This window comes from Hemitrygon akajei, chromosome 4 (assembly GCF_048418815.1).
Source record: "Hemitrygon akajei chromosome 4, sHemAka1.3, whole genome shotgun sequence".
Taxonomy (NCBI): Eukaryota; Metazoa; Chordata; class Chondrichthyes; order Myliobatiformes; family Dasyatidae; genus Hemitrygon; species Hemitrygon akajei.
In genome coordinates, this window is record NC_133127.1 from 142320972 (window position 1) to 142340121 (window position 19150).

The 19150-nt window shown below is 39.5% G+C and overlaps 1 protein-coding gene across 3 annotated transcripts in view; it reads left to right on the forward strand.

Moving 5' to 3' along the window:
- The window catches only part of tenm4 (teneurin transmembrane protein 4), a 2228071-nt gene that overhangs the window by 1636710 nt on the left and 572211 nt on the right, over positions 1–19150 (forward strand). The window contains exon 1 of one of the 3 annotated variants that reach the window (XM_073043453.1): positions 11323–11374. The exons of the other annotated variants lie outside the window; for them this stretch is intronic. Within the exon in view, the coding sequence (XP_072899554.1) occupies positions 11365–11374 (10 nt within the window). The 5' untranslated portion in view covers positions 11323–11364. Of the gene's footprint in view, positions 1–11322; positions 11375–19150 lie in introns of those variants that run through there. 3 annotated transcript variants of the gene reach the window in all.

Below are 19150 nucleotides of genomic sequence, written 5' to 3' on the forward strand. Positions count from 1 at the left end.
TGACTGATAAAGAATTAACCAACTCTTCTATGGGGCAAAAGTACCTGTGAGGATGGGGAGGTAGATAGTTAGGAGAAAGTGGAGCACTCCATCATTTTCCCTGGGGCTTTTGTCTGCCCCCAGTGCATGAATATGTGGTTCTTGGTGCCATTTCAGATGCTCTTTGGGCATTCAGGGACAGGAATTCTCAAGAGTTGGTGTATTTTGTTTCAAGGAAGCATTGGCAGGGAATATTAGGGAGTGGGGTGATGAAGTGGAAATGATGGGAATGTGAGAGGGAAAATAAGATTACCGTAGTTAAGATGGGTGCTTAGAAATATGAAGACAAAGTCACCTGCCATATGAAACAACAACCTGACAGGGTAGACCTCCAGTATTTTAAGTTCTTGATGTCCAGCAAGATCTTGCAATCTTAAAAAATACATTTAAAAAGGACAGTAAAACCTCTGTTGACCCTGTTGAAGCCACTGCGATTGAACGCACCGCCATTTTACCACCATCTACTCTTCTGACCACTCAGAGTGGGGAAGGAGTGATAATCCTGAGAGCTTTGAGTCTGCGGATTGGAAACTCTCCACAGCTCTGCCGAAGTGGCAGAAAGAGTGAATCACCTCACAAACTGCTCACCAGCTTGACCAATCATATTATGCGCAGTAATTCTCATGCCCAAAGTAATCAGACACCTCCTGTTTCAAAAGCCTGAATTTCCTACATTGGAATCACCACCCACTTTAGATCCTACCGAACTGCAAGGGAACTAAATTCTGTTTGACCCCCCCCCCAAAAGACTGGTTGAAAAGAAGAAGAACTGCAACTCAATTTCTATGATTGTTTCCTTGGTACAGTGCAGGGACTGTGAGTCGAACAAAGGAATAAATATATCAAGCCAAAGTCAAGTTTATTGTTATGTGCATAGTACATGGGTGTAGTTGTCCTGTGAAAAACTCCTGGCACTTTGCATCATTTCAGTAACATTCACAAGAAAAGCATAAATTATTCTCAAAATTTAAAAGGAAGAGCAAAACTATAACAAAATTAAAAACCTCAGTGACTTTGGTGATTGTAGCTCCTGCGATGACTGGCCATTATGACATGCACTTAGATAACGTTGTGCCACTTGCAAAGAAGATTCAATGTAGCATGCAGGCAAACTGCAGTTTGATATGTTTAAAACTGCTGTTGGCAAAACAATTAATGCCTGGCCTTTAGCAGAAGCCTTTGTTCTTCTGTCTGACATTCAGCGCAAACTCAGATAGAATTGTATCATATTGGATCATGTTAGTCATAATTTGTTTTAATATTTTCAGAAGGAGAGCATACAGTTCAATTAGCTTTGCTTAAATAAGTTCTGTCTGATATTGCCACCATAGGATAGCAGCAGATGTATTTAACTCAAAATTATTCTGGAGTATTATTGTAGGTAGTTACTGCCATGCCTCAATGGCTTAGGTCTCCAGAGCCTGACTGTAATTATGAAATGCATTTGGATAAATCAGGTGTGCTTCATCAAGTCTAGTACAGCATAATTTGCTAAATCTGAGTGGGAATTCTGTTGACTGTACAACTTAATGTAAAATTCATGCAGCTACACTGAACATTTATTGGTGTGTGTAACTGGCAGGGTTGCTGTGCGTTGAACTGAATTAGGCCCCAGTGTTACAGGCCGCCAGCGTGTCCTGATCTTTGCCTACAGGGATTTATTTATCATGGTCTTGCAGGAGTCAGGCTCAGCATTTCTGACAGATGTTTTATCAATGCATGAGGAGGAAGCTTCAAATAACCAGGCAGCACCAAAGGGCTAGACGAGCAGAAAATACTTTCATATACAATTGTGTATAACCCATGACTTTGAGGTATCTCACACGGCTTTTACAAAATGATACTTCCCCATCCTTTTTTGTCGTCCTGTCCCTACCCACATATCAGGAGAAACACAAATCCGGCATCGCTAATCTAAACGCAAAAATCTAGTGGAATATCCTCAACCTGAAATGGTATCAGATCAATCGTTCTCTCTACGTCCAGCAGAGTGTTTATAGTACTTCCTGGTCTTTTTAAAAGTACACAGTGAATTCTGATTAATTGGTCTAATCAGGGCAGCCACTTATTTGGGACAACTCTTAAAGAACAAAAAGTAATAAAGAAAATAGCCAGGATTCCCTTCATTTATTTGGGACTCTGCCACTTAATCGGGACAGGAGATGGTTGCCAAGCAGTTTCTAACGAGCATCAGTCACGTGAACTTGCGTGGCTGTTAGAAAATATGCTGTGCTTAGGGTGAATAATTTTTAAATAGTGTCCATTAAATGTATTTCTGTTCAAAAAGTAGTGATTTTTGTTTCATAGTGGGCAAGAAATAAGCAGTAAGGCAATTCAGAACTGTTTTGTTCTCTGCAGTTGCAAGCATTCAGACTTGGAGATGCCAGAGAAATGGCCAGGAGTAAAATTAAACTATTTCATGACTTCAACTATGAAAAATTTGAATATGTTGACAATCATCTTGAATGTTACAGTGGAAATGAAGATTTGGAGGATGGAGTCAATTATCTGCACTAATTTTGTTTATTTACAATCAGCCAAAAGTACACAGCAGTGTGTTAATTGTCCATCAATCCAACAATCACTGTGAAACCTGTGCACTGGAGTGGAACAGCTGTTGCACTGTGGCAGTTCCACTCTGTCAACCTTGGAAGTCTGATTCCAGTGGTACAAGTAGTCATCAAAAACTAGCTTCTTCCTTGGTTGCAGTGGACAATCATGAGATCTTCTGAGCCTTATTCTGCCCTTCGTTCTCCATGAAGCACTGCAGAACTGTTTCTTTGGCTGTTGGATCTCACTTTGATATCATCCACCCAGACCGCCAGGGCTAACTTCATCTACTAGGTCAGGCATGTCCCTATTTCACCAGGTGTGAGGCCCACCAGCTACCCTCACCTGGCTTAGCTCATCTGTCGAAGCTGTGTACTCGGGTGAGGCCGATGCCTCATGCAGTTACTTGGAGCTACAGGTGAGAGCTGAGTGTCAGGTAGAGACCGAAGGAACGAACTGACCCAAAATGGACACGACAAACCCCTTCATTAAAGGTGCTGCCCCTCCTTGAACACCCCATTCAGAGCACTCTACGCTGGATGAATTCATCCATCAACAACTATTAGGAATTAATACACATTTTTCTGGTACTGTAGTAGCATCCTAATTTGTTCTGTATTTCATTTTAATACATAATTTGATGCTGAGTTAAATGGTAGTTAGTCTTAACAATTTCCATGAAACCTTGGCTAATTAGGACAGCCACTTAATTGGGCCAAGGTCCTGATGGGTCCCAATTAAACACAACCCTTTGCATTTTGTGTCTTCAATATCTGATTTCTTTTTCTTTTAAATACTGCATGAGTATAATATTTTAAAGTTCAGATCTGACTGACATGTCCATTTGAGAGCCCCTGAGATTATCAAAACCTACCAGATTTTATTTGAAACCTGTCATAGAGTAATAAAACCTTTTTGAATGTTGTTTTACTCTCTGGCTTTGCAAAAAGCAAGGAGCGATGAGAAACTTGCTTTTAGATTGTATGTATTGAATTGAGTGCCTTAATGTTAGCTGTTGAGCATCTATAGATATTTACAGTACATCAGATTGTCTCCAAGGCAAAGGGAAACTTCCCCATCATTTGCTCAAGTTTTCTACTATTTATCTAATGGAATTTTAGGTTTACCTGTAATCTGAATTGTGACATCCCCATGACACAATAAATTTTAAATTCACTTCTTGTCAGGCACAGATCTCTGTCCTGGGTCTTTCTAGATTGTATCTCCTGTTGTTGCAGTTTTTAGGTTACAGATTAACATCCTCTTTTTATATAATAATAATTTATTTATAGAGCACTTTCCATTGTGATGGTGTAGTTCTAAGTGCTTCACAAAAGTATAAACATGAAAATAAAATAAAAATAAACATGAAAGTAAAAGACAAAAAGATGTTAAAAACAAGGTTAAATAACTAGGTTTTGAGCAGGCATTTAAAAGTGTTAACTGAGTCTGCATCCCTTATAGTTTTAGGTATTAAATTCCACAATTTAGGAGTGTAGTTCTAAAAAGCTGACCTACCAATTATGGAGATGGTTTAAATTTAAGAGACCAGCAGAAGAAGACTTGAGAGCTCGAGAAGGATTATAAAACAAAAATGAGTGATCTCCTTCAAATTCCTGGGTGTCAAGATCTCTGAGGATCTAACCTGGCCCCAATATATTGATGTAGTTATAAAGAAGGCAAGACAGATTTGGCATGTCAACAAATACACTCAGAAACTTCTATAGTTGTACTGTGGGGAGCATTCTGATGGAGGGGCTGATATGGTATGGAGGGGCTACTGCACAGGACTGAAAGAAGCTGCAGAAAGTTGTAAATCTAGTCAGCTCCATCTTGGGCACTAGCCTACAAAGTACCCAGGACATTGTTAAGGAGCGATGTCTCAGAAAGGCAGCGTCCATTATTAAGGACCTCCAGCACCCAGGGCATGCCCTTTTCTCACTGTTACCATCAAGTAGGAGATACAGAAGCCTGAAGGCTTCAGTGATTCAGAAACAGCTTCTTCCCCTCTGCTATCTGATCCCTAAATGGACATTGAAGCTTTGGACACTACCTCACTTTTTTAATATACAGTATTTCTGTTTTTGCACATATTTTTAAAATCTATTCAATATATGTAATTGTGTATTTATTATTATGTTTTATTTTATTTATTATTATTGTTTTTCTCTCTGCTAGATTATGTATTGCATTGAACTGCTGCTGCAAAGTGAACAAATTTCACGTCACATGCCGGTGATAATAAACCTGATTCTGATTCTGTGGCGTACTCAGCTCTGCTTGCCTTTTCAAGTTGGCTGAATACACTGCAGTCGTGAGCTGAGTTAAGGTTGTGATGAAGCAGCATGAGGGAGGGAGATTGAGAATCTGGCTGAGTGGTGCCACTACAACAACCTCTCACTCAATCTCAACAAGATGAAGGAGCTGATTATTAACTTCAGGAGAAGGAAGCTGGAGGTTCTGAAGCCAGTCCTCATCAGCGGATCCGCGGTGGAGAGGGTCAGCAACTTGAAATTCCTCTGTGTTATCATTTCAGAGGACTTGTCCTGGGCGCAGTATGTATGTGCAATTATATCAGCACCTCTACTTCCTTAGGAGCTTGCTAAGATTTGCCATGACTTCTATAACTCTGATTTGCTTCTATCGATGTGTGGTGGAGGGTATATTGACTGGCTGCATCACAGCCTGGTATGGAAACATCAATGCCCCTGAACAGAAAATCCTACAAAAAAAGTAGTGGATATGGCCCAGTCCATCATGGGCAAAGCCCTCCCCACCACTGAGTACATCTATACGGAGTGTGCTCCCAGGAACGGAGCATCCTTCATCAGGGTCATGCTCTCTTCTCACTACTGCCTTTAAGAAGAATGCACAGGAACCTTAGGCCTCACACCAGCAGGTTCAGGAACAGTTATTACCTCTCAACCATCAGGGTCTTGAACCAGAGGGGATATCTTCACTCATCTTTACTTACCCCATCACTGAACTGTTCCCACAACCTATGGACTCACTTTTAAGGACTCTTCATCTCATGTTCTCGATATTTATTGCTTGTCTGTCTGTCTACCTGTCTTTTTTGGATTTGCACAGTTTTTTTGGTTTTTGCACACTGGTTTGGTGCATTATTTCATGGGATCTATCATGGTTATTGGATTTATTGAGTACGCCTGCAAGAAAATGAATCCTAGGGTTGTACATGGTGACATATACATATGTACTTTGATAATAAATTTATCTTGAACTTTTCTAATGATGTGCCCCAAGGGGAACATGTATAAGGAGGAGTGTAGGAGACCAAGGCAATTTTCCTGAGCAACACCAAAGGTGCATTGTATCTCTTAGAAAATGGATAGACAAAAGAAAATTCTCTGTAAGATATATGAATGAAACCAGTTATGGGCACCACCTGAGAGGACAACCCATTGCTCAAGGCAATCCAGGAGAATGTTATGTTCAATTATATCAAAGGCAACACTTCTAGATTCTCGAAGAGTTAGAACTGAGAATCTGTTGGCATTAATGTTGAGCCAATATTCCCTGTGGATTGCCCTAAAACCTGACTGAAACTCTACCAGAATATTGTTTTCCATCAGAAAGGTGTTGAATTGGTTGAAATAGGTGACTAATCGGGGCCTTAGTGAGTAATTGCATTTGTTTTTGTATGGTGGGAGCTCTAGATTAGATGGAGGGTTTAATTAAACTATAGCTTTCTATAGAAAACATTGTTAAATTTTGATCTTCCATATTTAATTTTGTAATATAGTGAGTCTGATTGGTCAAGATCATCTGATCCTTGTCAGATGTACTCTTGGAACAACTGCTACTAAATTTGAATATGTTATGGATGTATGATTAGTCTTTGTCCTTTTCTTCTCATGTATATACAGTTTAGATTGGATTTCTGTCATGTACATGCAAGATTAATGGGATAGTAAAGCTGCTCATCTCAGAAGAGTAATTTGATAGTTATGTCACAGGTCAGCTAACATATAACTGAAGTACAAGAGTACCATTTGTTAATTTCCTTCACATAAATGTCAGCAGTATTGGTCTCTATAACCATGATAGCTTTGTGCACATTTATACGAACTGATCAAAATTTTTGAAAGATAAAGTGCTGATGTGAGTACAGATATTTAGTCAGATCATCATTCACAGCAAGATTTGTCTATGGTTAGAATTTTCAAATGACAGAAATTCTAAGGAATTATTTTGGATCAGTAGTCACAAAAGAAGACATTAAATACACCCCAAGAATAATGGAAATCCATAGACTTTCGGGAGACAGAGGAACCTAAAGCAACCCCTATCACTGGAAAACAAAGTACTAGTTAAACATAGAGGTCAAGGCAAGTAAATGCCCCAGACAAAATGGGGGCAGACCAGCACCTTAAAAGAAATGGCTGGAGAGATACTGAATATAATGGTTATGGAGAAGCCCTAATGAACTTGAAAACCACTAATATACTGCCACTATTCAGTTGGCAAAATGCTGGAATTCACGATTAAAGAGGCAATTGAAAGATACTTAGGAAATCACAAGCAAAGTCAATATAGTTTTGTGAATGAAAAATCATGTTTGGCAAGTTTGTTAGTTCTTTGAGGATTAACAAACAGAATGGGTAGAAGGGAATAGAGACTGTAGATCTAACACATTTGGATTTGATTAAAGCATTTGTAACAGTGCCACCAAGAGGGTTACTGAACAAGATAAGGACACATGGAGTTACATCAGAAGACCATAAGGTATAGGAGCAGAATAAGGCCATTCAGCCCATTGGTTTTGCTCCACCATTCCATCATGGCTGACTAATTATTCCTCTCAACCCTATTGCCCTGTGATCTCTTTGTAACCTTTGACATGCTAAGAAAGAATCTATCATTCTCCACTTTAAATATACCCAATTATTTGACCTCCACAGCTGTCTGTGGGAATGAATTCCACATTCACTACCCACTGGTTAAGGAAATCCCTCCTCATCTGTTATATGAACATCCAGCTAGTCTGAGGTTGTGCCCTCGGGTCCTAGACTCACTCACTATAGGAAACATCCTCTCCACATCCACTCTAAAAAGGCCTTTCAATGCTCAATAGACTTCAATGAGATCCCCCCACCCCATTCTTCTGAACTCCTGCAAGTGCAGCCAAAGAGCCATCAAATGCTCTTCGTACATTAAACCTTTCGTTCCCAGGATCATTTTTATCCTTTTTTAGATAAGGGACCCAAAACTGCTCCAAATACTCGTGACAAATGCTTCAATGTAATGTCCTTGCTTTTATATCCTAGTCCTCTCAAAGTGAATGCTAACATTACAATTGCCTTCCTTACCAACAGCTCAACCTTCAAGTGAACCTATAGGGTATCCTCAACAAGGACTCCCAAGTCCCTTTGCACCACTGATTTTTGAAATTTCTTCTTGTTTAGAAAATAGTCTGCAACCTTCATTCCTTCTATTAAAGTGCATGATCATACACCTCCCGACACAATATTCCATCTGCCCCTTCTTTACCCATTCTGTTTAATTCCTTCTGCAGACTCCCTGCTTACTCAACTCTGCCTATCCCTCCACCTATTTGCATCATCTGCAAACTTGGCCACAAACCATCAATTCCATCATCCAAATCATTGGTATATAACATGAAAAGAGGCGATCCCAGCACTGACCACTGCACAACTTGATCAGTCACCGGCAGCCAATCAGCAAAGGTCCTCTTTATTCTCACTTTGCTTCCTACCAGTCAGCCAATCCTGAACTCCTACCTTGTTATGCAGCCCTTCTGAAAATCCATGTAAACAACATCTACTGACTCTCCTTAGTCTACCCTGCTTGTGAACTCCTCAGAGTTCTAAAAGATTTGTCAGGGAATATTTCTCCTTGGAGGCACATGATAAAATAGGCCAAAGTCAGCATGGTTTCTCCTAACCGTGCTGACTTTGGCCTATTTTATCATGTGCCTCCAAGTACCCTGAAACCCCAGTCGGCCCTCCTTATCTGCGGGTTCCGCATGTGCGGATTCAACCAACCGCGGATCAGGAAAACCCGGAAGTTCTCTCTCCAGCACTGGTTGTTTGAACATGTTCAGATTATTTTTTTCTTGTCATTATTCCCTAAACAATACAGTATAACAACTATTTACATAGCATTTACATTGTATTAGGTATTAAAAGTAATCTGGAGATGATTTAAAAGTACAGGCAATCCCTGGGTTATGAAGGAGTTCTGTTCCTGAGTCAGTCTTTATGTCGGATTTGAAGTCGGAACAGGTACATCCGGTATTATTTAGCGCCAGTTAGTCAAATGTTTGTCTTAGTATATAGTATATATTTTACCTTTCTATGCATATAACACACTTAAGAAACGTATTATTTCAATAATTAAACCACTGCATTGTTTAGTAATAATTCTAGCTTTCATCGGGGCAGGGCCTTTCACATGCTCCATTAAAATTGTTCCGATCGTTGACCGACTGCAGCCTAACGCATTTCCAATGACCGATGGCGTTTCACCTCTTTCCGATTGCTTTATTACTTCCACCTTATTTTCAATCGTGATCGTGATTATTTTCATGAACAGAATCACTGCGGATTCAGAGCTGCGCCAGGTCCTAAAGTCCACCGCACTGAGACAGGTTAAATAAAGGACTTGAGCATCTGTGTTTTTTTGTATCTGCGGGGGGTCCCGGAACCAATCCCCCACGGATAAGGAGGGCTGACTGCATTTATTGTTGGAACCTTACCAACCAATGAAGTCATGCTAACTGGCCTATAATTTCCTTTCTTCTGCCTCCTTCCCTTTTTAAAGAGTGGAGTGACATTTGTAATTTTCTAGTCTCTAGGGATTCTTGTGAACCTTTCCAGAATCTAGTGATTCTTGAAAGATTACTAATGCCTCCATAATCTGTCAGCTATATCTTTCAGAAACCTGGGGTGTAGTTCACCTAGTCCAGGTGATGCATCTTCACACCTTTCACCTTCCCAAGTACCTTCTCCTCTGTCCAGGTTGAGTATCCTTATCCGAAATGCTATAGACCAGAAGGGTTTGGGATTTTTTTGGAGTTTGGTGTTTATAATGAGATAGCTTGAGATCACCATAATTTCCAACTCTGAATTGATGAGCCACCAGTAAACAGGTTTTGTCTTATACTTGTTCATTACACACATGTACTTAGCAGTAAAAATGATTACATGCCATTAATATAATGAATAGATAGTGTGTGCAGGGCAACAAAAGCAGCTTCGGGAGAATACCTGAATCAGCCGTTGATCAGCAAGAAACAATGGCAGGCTTGCTCTCCACCTATGATACTGTGTTTTGATTAAAAGGTTACACAGTACATTGTATTTCTATTTTACCTTTTTTTTAGGTTTTATATGTATAAAAGCAATCAGCATTGTGGACTTGTTCTGGTGTTAAGACTTTCATCAACAATGATCTCGACAAACTCAATAAATTACTCCGCTGCTTTGTGATCAGCAGATGCTTCAAAATTTTAATGTTGTTCCTTTTCTTAAATTTCAGCAACCAATCTGCTGAATATTTACAATTACTTTCAATTTTCAGTTCATCATGATAGATCTTCGCTTGTTTCACGATTGGCATACTGTTAAGCGGCGTGTGTTCACTTCAGCGCTGATGAATCGACACTTTCAGTATAGACGATTGAGATTTTTTTTGCTTTATGCAGTGTTTTTCTATTTTTCATTAACTTCTGATCATTGCATATGTGAGATCGCTTCTCAGGACTGTGTTGCACGGAGACCTGCAGCTTGTGGAGTTTTCCATTTGTGACGTGTCAGTGTTCAAAAAGAATTTCAGATTTTGGAATTTCAGATAAGGGATATTCAACCTGTAATAGCAACTACACTCACTTCTGTCCCCTGATTCTCTCAAATTTCTGGCATACTGCAGGTGTCTTCCAGAGTGAAGAATGACTCAAAATAGTGATTAAGTTCATCCGCCATTTCTTTGTTCCTCATTACTATCTCTCCAGCATCATCTTCCAGAGATGCGATATCTGCTGAACCAATGTACAAAAGAAGACAAACTATGCAAATACACACTAAACAAATAAGTAAATACTACTGGGAGCATGGTTTGTTGCATCCTTGCAACTGAGGGCCTGGTGGCTGAAGGGTAATAACTGTTCCTGAACCTTTGGCTCTTTTAGTTCCTTCACACTATAGTTGTAGTCCCTATCTGCATTACATTTGCAGCATCTTTTTATTGTTTGAGTTGGCAGTTATTGTGCTTTAGCTATAGTCCATGTAAAGTAACAATACTCATTAGAATATGATTCACAACTTGTTTACCATCCACACCAGAAAATATTCCCAGGCCTTTCATAACCACCCTTCTTCTCTTGATTTCATCCACCATTAACCATGAAATGTGAATTCCATGACTTTGGTACTTGCAGCCTTTAATGATGAATGTGATACCGTTTTAATTCCAAAAGAGAATGTAAATCTTCGCAGAGTCAGATAATTTTTGCTACATCCTATTTTTTGATGCTTGGGGTTAATATTTAGCCAGAAGTACAGATTTTGAAGCAACTATGTAATTGTTACTTTTCATCTTTTTTTTGTCAGATCAGTGTTGTGGTCCTGTAGTTTGACTCCCAATTCGAAGTGGTGTTTTCTGTCATATGCACACGTACATTAGTATTTAGTGCCATGAAAATCATAACTACTGCAGCAGCACAGGAACATAGCAGAATATAAGCAGCATTCACAAGAAAAACATAAATTATTGGAATTGGCTTATTATTATCAAATGTACCAAGGTATGTAAAGTTTGTCTTCATACTTTTCACACAGCTCAATACATTACTTAGTGCATTGAGGTAGCACAGGGTACAACAATAACAGAAAGCAGAATAATCTACCTCTGCAAAGAAAGAAAGCTAGACAGTAAGGGCTAAGGTCATAATGAAGTATATTGTGAGGTCAAGAGTAGAAATTAAACACAATCTAAGCATAAAATATACAAAAACAAGAGAAAATATGCAGATGCTGGAAATCCAAGCAACACACACATTTTTTTGTGTAGATATGCACAGTTGTTACTGGAAGAACACAATTAGATCCCAAAAAAAGTCCCCTTTAATGCAAAGTGATCAAAGTAGTCATAGTATTCTTGAACTCTAGGGTTTAGGGTTGTACTGATTGGTTCAAGAACAAAACAATCTTCCAGCGAATTCACTTCGTACCGAGATTTAATCACCATATGTTTCTGGCTCAGCTAAATAGTAAGTGTATTTTCCTTTAAACTGCTGTGCAGTACCCAAGTCTTGCATCATGCTTGAAGGCATGGAATTAAATAGCATGCTAATACATTTGGCAAGTTGCATTTCAGTTAATTGAATTACAGAATCTCAATTACCCGTACAATTTCTGCACTTTAACTCTTAATCCTAAAAATTTAGATTTCACCCTTATTTGCTGTACTAAATGGGTGCTGTGTTTAATTCTAATGCCCAATAAGAGGGCACTCTAAGGTTACAATATCTGGGCATTTAGTTTTTTTTTTCAGAAATGGTTAATGAGCTTTGCATTATGTTAGTCATATCAAAAGACAGCTCTTACTACTCTTGGGAGACAAGTGAGGGCCTTAAGAGGGCTTTACCCATGGCAGGCGGAATAGCTGCCAATGAGATGATGCAATATTCATGAAGGAGGAAATTCATTATGCGTGAACATCCCTGTTTCCTGCACCACTCCAACCCTCTTCCAGGCAGCATTTTGTACGGTGACTGGCCCCACGGTTCTGTAAGGCAGATGGTGATTATTCCAACACACATTACAGCATCATTGTCTTGTGGAATAACCACTAGCAATGATGTTTCAAGAAAGCGGAGCAATGCACACTCAGGCAAGCAAATGCAATCAGCAATACTTAAGTGTCTCAGTCCAGATCCATCAGTATATGACTCCACAGTGACTTGCTGTGATGTCTGCTTCCTGCTTTTCTGGGAATTAAAATTAAAGTTAATAACTTACAATAACTTACACCTGTTGGTAAGGTAAAAATTAGTTTAGCATATGTTGATGCCACTATCATCTGTATGAATTTTGCTATGGTGAATTTCACTGGGAAGTGCACAATCTGATTTTTCTCTGGACAGGTCTCCATCACACATAGGCTCAAATTATGATTAAAATCTTTTATACTTGTGATTTATGTATAAAAAACACAGGCACTGTGTATATGATTTTCAGCACTTTGGAGCTCTCTCTTGAATTAGCCTAGTCTGACTGAATTTGGTTTGCATCAGCTTGCTCTGTCCTGCACTCTCTCCAGATGGTCCCCTCACTTTCCAGTGCAGTTGGTACAAGACTGTTGCAATCTCTACAGCTCTTTATAGATTCTTCTCAGCAGTATGTGCACAAGAGTAAGTGTAAATCTCACTGAAGACCTTATTCCTATTTCAAGATGTCTGATTGTGTAAAACCACTCTCATTGATGACTAGCTTTTGGATAAATGGATCAGATTGTAATGTTTAGCTTGTTTTCACTTAGCATTCACGTGCAAAGCAAGTTGAGCTGAGCAGAACATGATGCTTGATGACCTGTCATTCTGTTGAGCCACAGCTGTGGGCAGTGGGATAGTGAGAGTGGATTGTCAGCGAAGAATGCAAAAGTACACATGATGAACATTTAGTGAGCTTCTGTACATTCTCCGTGTACCTTTAACACAGGTAAATAGATCCATATTGATGCAGATTTATGAAAGCAAGCAGTAATTGAGTAGCTTCTATATATGTTACATTGGAAGCCAAAAATTCAGCCACCAAGCACAGGAAATGGCTGAAATTGGCTGCATAGTGGAACTGCTCCCCTCTTTCATTCGGGAAAGCCATTTGCAAGGTTAGTGTTTGACCCAACTGCTTCTGTATGTTGCTGGCAGACTCCATAACGGATTGAGATACAGTTCGGAGTACACCCTATGGCCCTTCGAGCCATGCGGCCCAGCAAGCCCTGATTTAACTCTAAACTGAGCACTAGACAATTTACGATGACTAATTAACCAGGCAACTGGTGCATTTTTGCAATGAGGAAAGGGCAGTACCAGGAGGAAACCCGCGCAGTGGCGGTGAGAGCATCCAAACTCATTATAGCTGGTGGCAGGAATTGAACCCGGATCACTGGTACTGCAAAGCGTTGTGCTAACCACTGTGCTACCGTGCCATCCAGCAGACTGAGATCTGCCAATGGACTAAGTATTCCATTGTGTATCAACCTTCCCTGTAGGTTAAGCATCAAACTCCTCCAGTATAGAACTTCTGGACAGCCTACCAGTACAGTGGTACTGCTAGTGGTAAAGCCACTTTTTCACAACTCTCTGGTGCTGGCTGTCCCAAAGATGTGCAGGTTGGTAGCTTAATTGCCACTGCAAACTGCCTTTAACATGTAGGTTGAATTTGAAGGGAGTTGATAGGGATATGGAGAAAATGAGATGGGGTTTAAGCAAGTTTACTGTAAGTTAGGTACTTGATGCTCAGCACAAACTTGTTGGGCTGAAGGATCTATTTTCATACTGTAAGACTTCGAATCTGTAGTGTTGAAATATTGCTTCCATGTGTACTTGAAGAGCTGTGGCTTTAATACCAGAAGGTAAGATTAGGTTGATGACTTCTTCAGTTGGCACGGACTCAATAAATTGTGCTCACAGTAACTTCTGCTGTTAGCAGACTGATAGAACATAAAACATGGAACAGCACAGCACACAATAGGCGCTTTGGCCAACGATATCTGCCGACCATGATGACAATTTAAACTAATTCTTTAGTTAGCAAGACCAAGGAATTGATTGGGGACTTAAGGAAGGGGAAATTAGGTGAACACACACCAGTCCTCATTGAGGGGTATCAGCGGAAAGGGTGATCAGCATCAAGTTCCTGGGCATCAACATCACACAGGGTCTAACCTGGGTGCAACATATTGATGCAATTACAAAGAAAACATGCCAGAAGCTACATGTCATTAGGAGTTTGAGGAGATTTGATATGTCTCCAAATTCTGTAGCAAATTTCTACAGAGGAACCATGGAGAGCATTCTGACTGGTTATATCACTGCCTGGTATGGAGGTTCCAGTGCACAAAGTGGCTGCACATGGTCATGGACTCATCCAGCCATATCATTGAGGATATCTTCAGAAGGTGGTGCCTCAGGAAGGCCGAATCCATTATTAATGACCTTCACCATCCAGAACATACCTCTACTCATTATTATCAGCATGGAACAGGTGCAGGAACCTGAAGATGCACACTTACAGTTTTAGGAACAGCTTCTTTCCCACCACCATCAGATTTTGGAATGGTCCATGAACTTTTCACTGTTCTTTGTTTTCACTATTTATTTTATATTGTATTGTAACTTACAGGTTGTTATGTCTTGCATGGTACTGTAGCCACAAAAACAAGTTTTGCCACATATGTCAGTGATAACAAACCTTATTCTGAATTTGTCTCTACTCTATATATCTCTTCACTCCCTGATCGTTCATTTGCCTGTGTCAAATGCCTCTTGAAAATTGCTATCGTATCTGCTTCCTCCACATCCCTGGGCAAGGCACCATGTTCTACCCTTTGTGAAAAAGAAAAACATCCTATAAATCTCCTTTAAACTTTCCCATCTGCTCCTTAAGTTATGACTTATAGAATTTTACATTTCCACCCTGGGGAGAGAACACACCATGTAGCCTACCTCTACCTCTCATACTTCTGTAAGCTTCTATCGGGCCATCCCTCAGCTCCAAAACCCCAGAGATAACAATGCAGCCTTGTCCAAACCTGGATCTCTTTACAACTAATTGTCTTGAATCTAGGCAACATCCTGGTGAGCCTCTCTTGCACTCTCTCAACTGTTGGGCAGTGAATTCCAGTCCATTATGACTTGCTGTTGTGATAAAAGAATTCTCCCTCTGTAATTCTTCTCCAAAACAAAGAATCTTTTAAATGTCCACTATGTACCTGCCACTACCACCACCCCTAGCAATGCCTTCCATCACCCACCATTTTCTCTGTAACGATCCACCTTTGACATGGCCCCTATATTTTAATTCCCATCACCTGAAGTTCATGCCTCTCCTGTTAACCACTTCCACCCTGGAATAAAGGTGCTGGCTGTCCATTCTATCAATGTCTCTTATTATCTTGTACATTTCAATCAAGTTGTTTCTCATCCTCCTTTGTTTCAAAGAGTAAAATCCTAGCTCAATCAGTCTTTCCACATGAGATGTAGTCTCTAATCCAGGCAGCATCCTGGTGAGTCCCTCTCTCTAAAGCTTACATATCCGTCCTGTAAATGAGGCGAGCAGAACTCAAGACAATACACCCAAGTTTGGTCTAACCAGAATTTTGGAAAGCTGCAAAATTACCTTGTGGCTTTTGAACTCAATCAGGCTACTAAGATTTCTGCCACTAACCCTGTACTCTGTCTTCAGATTTGATCTTCTAAAGTTTATCACTTCACTCCTTTCCATATGGAACTCCACCTGCCATTTCTTAGCCAAGCTCTGCATCCTATCAATGACCCTTTTTAACCTACAACAACCTTCTACACTATCCACAACACCACCATCCCTCATGTCAGCGGTAAACTTGCTAACTCACCTTTCCACTTTCCTCATCATTTATAAAAATCACAAAGAGCAGAGGTCCCAGTACAGATTTCTGCTGAACACCACTGGTAACCACTCTCCAGCTGGATACACTCCATCAATTTCTTCCCATTGTCCTCCGTGTGTAAGCCAATTTCAAATCCATGCAACCAAGTTTTCCTCGATCCCATGTCTCCTGACCTTCTGAACAAACCGACCAAGGGGGACCTTGTCAAATGCCTTACTAAAATCCACGTACACCACATCCACTGGTCTACCTTCATCCATTTCAATCTGTCTCATGAAGCACAACCTGGTTCTCACAAAGCCATGCTGACCTACCCTAGTCAGATTGTGCTTCTCCAAGTGCTTGTAAATCATGTCTCTAAGAATCCTTTCCAATACATTGCCCACCACTGGTCTAGCTCTCACTGGTTTATAATTCCCAGGGTTATCCCAATTACTGTTTCCACCCTCCAATATTATGGCACTAGTATTTTGACCAGTGAGGATGCAAAGATCAGTATCAAAGACACAGCAATCTCTTCCCTCACTTCCCAATGTAACCTTGGGCATATCCTGCCTGACCCTGGGGTCTTATCTGTCCTAATGCTTTAAAAAATGTTCCAGCACATCCTTTTTCTTAAATGTTAAAATGTTTCAGCATATTTAGTGAATATTCAGAGGTAAAATATTTTTTGGTGTGAATTGAAAGATCAATTCACAGAAACGGATTGAGCTCCACTGACAACACCAAAGCTTAAGCAGTTATATAGCAACTGGGTTGGCAAGTAAAAGCAAAATTCATTTCTTATCCATTGTCATTATTTTATTGGCTTTCAAGCAGTAACATTTTCTGAGAGTGGAACAGTTATTTGACTATTAACACAGATAGATTCCCATTGTGTTTAAGTCATTGTGAATGGTATTTAAAGAAATGAATTCCAAGTTAAAAATGTATTAAATGTTACTTTTCTGTTTGCCAAATTCATACTTCTTGAAAATCTTCAAAATCTGAAAATACATTGCACAACAGAAAGAAATCATTTGTCTCTAGACCTCAGGACTCAATTTTATTTAATATCTTCATTATCCCCTTGAGTCTATTTTTAATAAGAACAATAAATCTACTTCAGCGAAACACTTGAGATCCAATTGGCATGCTGGTTACTTCTGTTTACATCAGCCATGATAATTTCATGAATGCAGATTCACTTGTTGAATTTATACATATTAATACTTGGGTATCAGATGAAAGTCTGGTGTTGAGGTTGCAACTTTTAATTATCACTTATAATTAAAAAAGTTATTTGTGCTTGATAGATCCTAATTCACTTTTTTTTTGAAGTTGTGATGACCTCTATTGGGAAGTGGTCTTGTTACTAATTTATCTATGAAGCCCAGGTCAGTTTTAGTTAATTTGGAAGTTTGCTAGTCAGGTTTATATTGTTGTTACAGTATTCATAGGGCATATTGTATGTAGAAAATTGAGTGGCTTGGTAGCATACCGGTTAGTGCAAATGCTTTACAGTGCTGGTGATGACCACTTGTGGTTCGATTCCTGCTGCTATGTGTAAGGAGTTTGTATGTTGTTCTTGGGACCGTGTGGGTTTCCTTCGGGTCTTCTGGCTTCCTTGCACATTTCGAAGAAAGGCGGTAACAGTTAGTGAGTTGTGGGTGTGCTATGTTGGTGCTGGAAGGTTGGCGAGTCTTGGACTGTGCAATGCCTTTCACTGTATGATTCGACAGTTTGATGTATATGTGACAACTAAATCTCATCCTAATCATATTATTAATCTTATTGTTACGTTTATTCTGTGTGGAGCTAGATATCAGTTATAACCAAAACTGCATGCACACTAATTTACAGACTTCAGTTCATCTGTATACTTAGAGTGATCTCCTGCATCCTTTATTCTAATACAAGCACTTTTGTCATAAACATGGTGCTTACCCATAACTGAGATTGTATTTCACATATAAATATTCCTTTGATCTGGTTCCAGGATAACATTACTTGGTATTATTACAGTTGCATCGAACAGGAATGCATTATCTATTCAAGTGTTGGATTTGAGACTAATATAGAATTGTTTTAAGGAGGTGCATAAGGAAAGGATCTGTAATTATTATTTGAAGAACGTCTTTGCAAACATTCGCCTGCCAATCATCATGGCAGTTGTTAGCAAGTTTTTTGGCAACCGGCGTGATCTCAAACAGTAAAGAAATGGATGGTTTCTTTCAAAGCCTCCAGGTCTGTCATGAAAAGCATTTTCAGTGAATAGGAACAACCCCAACAGATGATGACATGGATAGGTTTTATTAAGTCACATGAATGTAATACAAGGACCTGACCTGACCAAAGATATTTAATAAAAAATGTTTGTATAAAAGCAGCTTTTGAAGTGTCTTTAAGATTCAATTTGATAAATCTTGTAAGGGGATGCTCAAGAAAGTTCTTGGTGGATGCTTGCACTTATGTATGTAAACAAAAAAGTTTTAACTCCGTAGTATTGTTACATTACAATGCTCAATTTAAAAGGATTTATGCCAAAGCATCTTCTACTCCTTTGAACAAGAATGGAAACAACTCATCTTCCGACACAAGGGATTCTCTGAAGAGGAAGGACTTTCTAAAACAATTTTGCTTGTCCAGTACTTAATTACATTGTTAAGAATAGTGGGTGACCACAGATAGGAATAGACTTGGTGAAATAGGTGATGATAAAGCATTCCTACTTTTTCAATTTTTGGCGCAAGGGAGCCCCAGATTGGAAGCACATGGACATTAAATAAGACAGGAAACATCAGGATTAATCGAAAAAGATGATGGGATCCTTCATGCAGTATGTAAATTTGTTATAGTCTTTGTTATAATCTGTATTTGTGATAGTCACTATTTAGTCAATTAAAACTGAATATTCCCAATATTAAAAAAGTTCAGCTGCTGCCTAGCT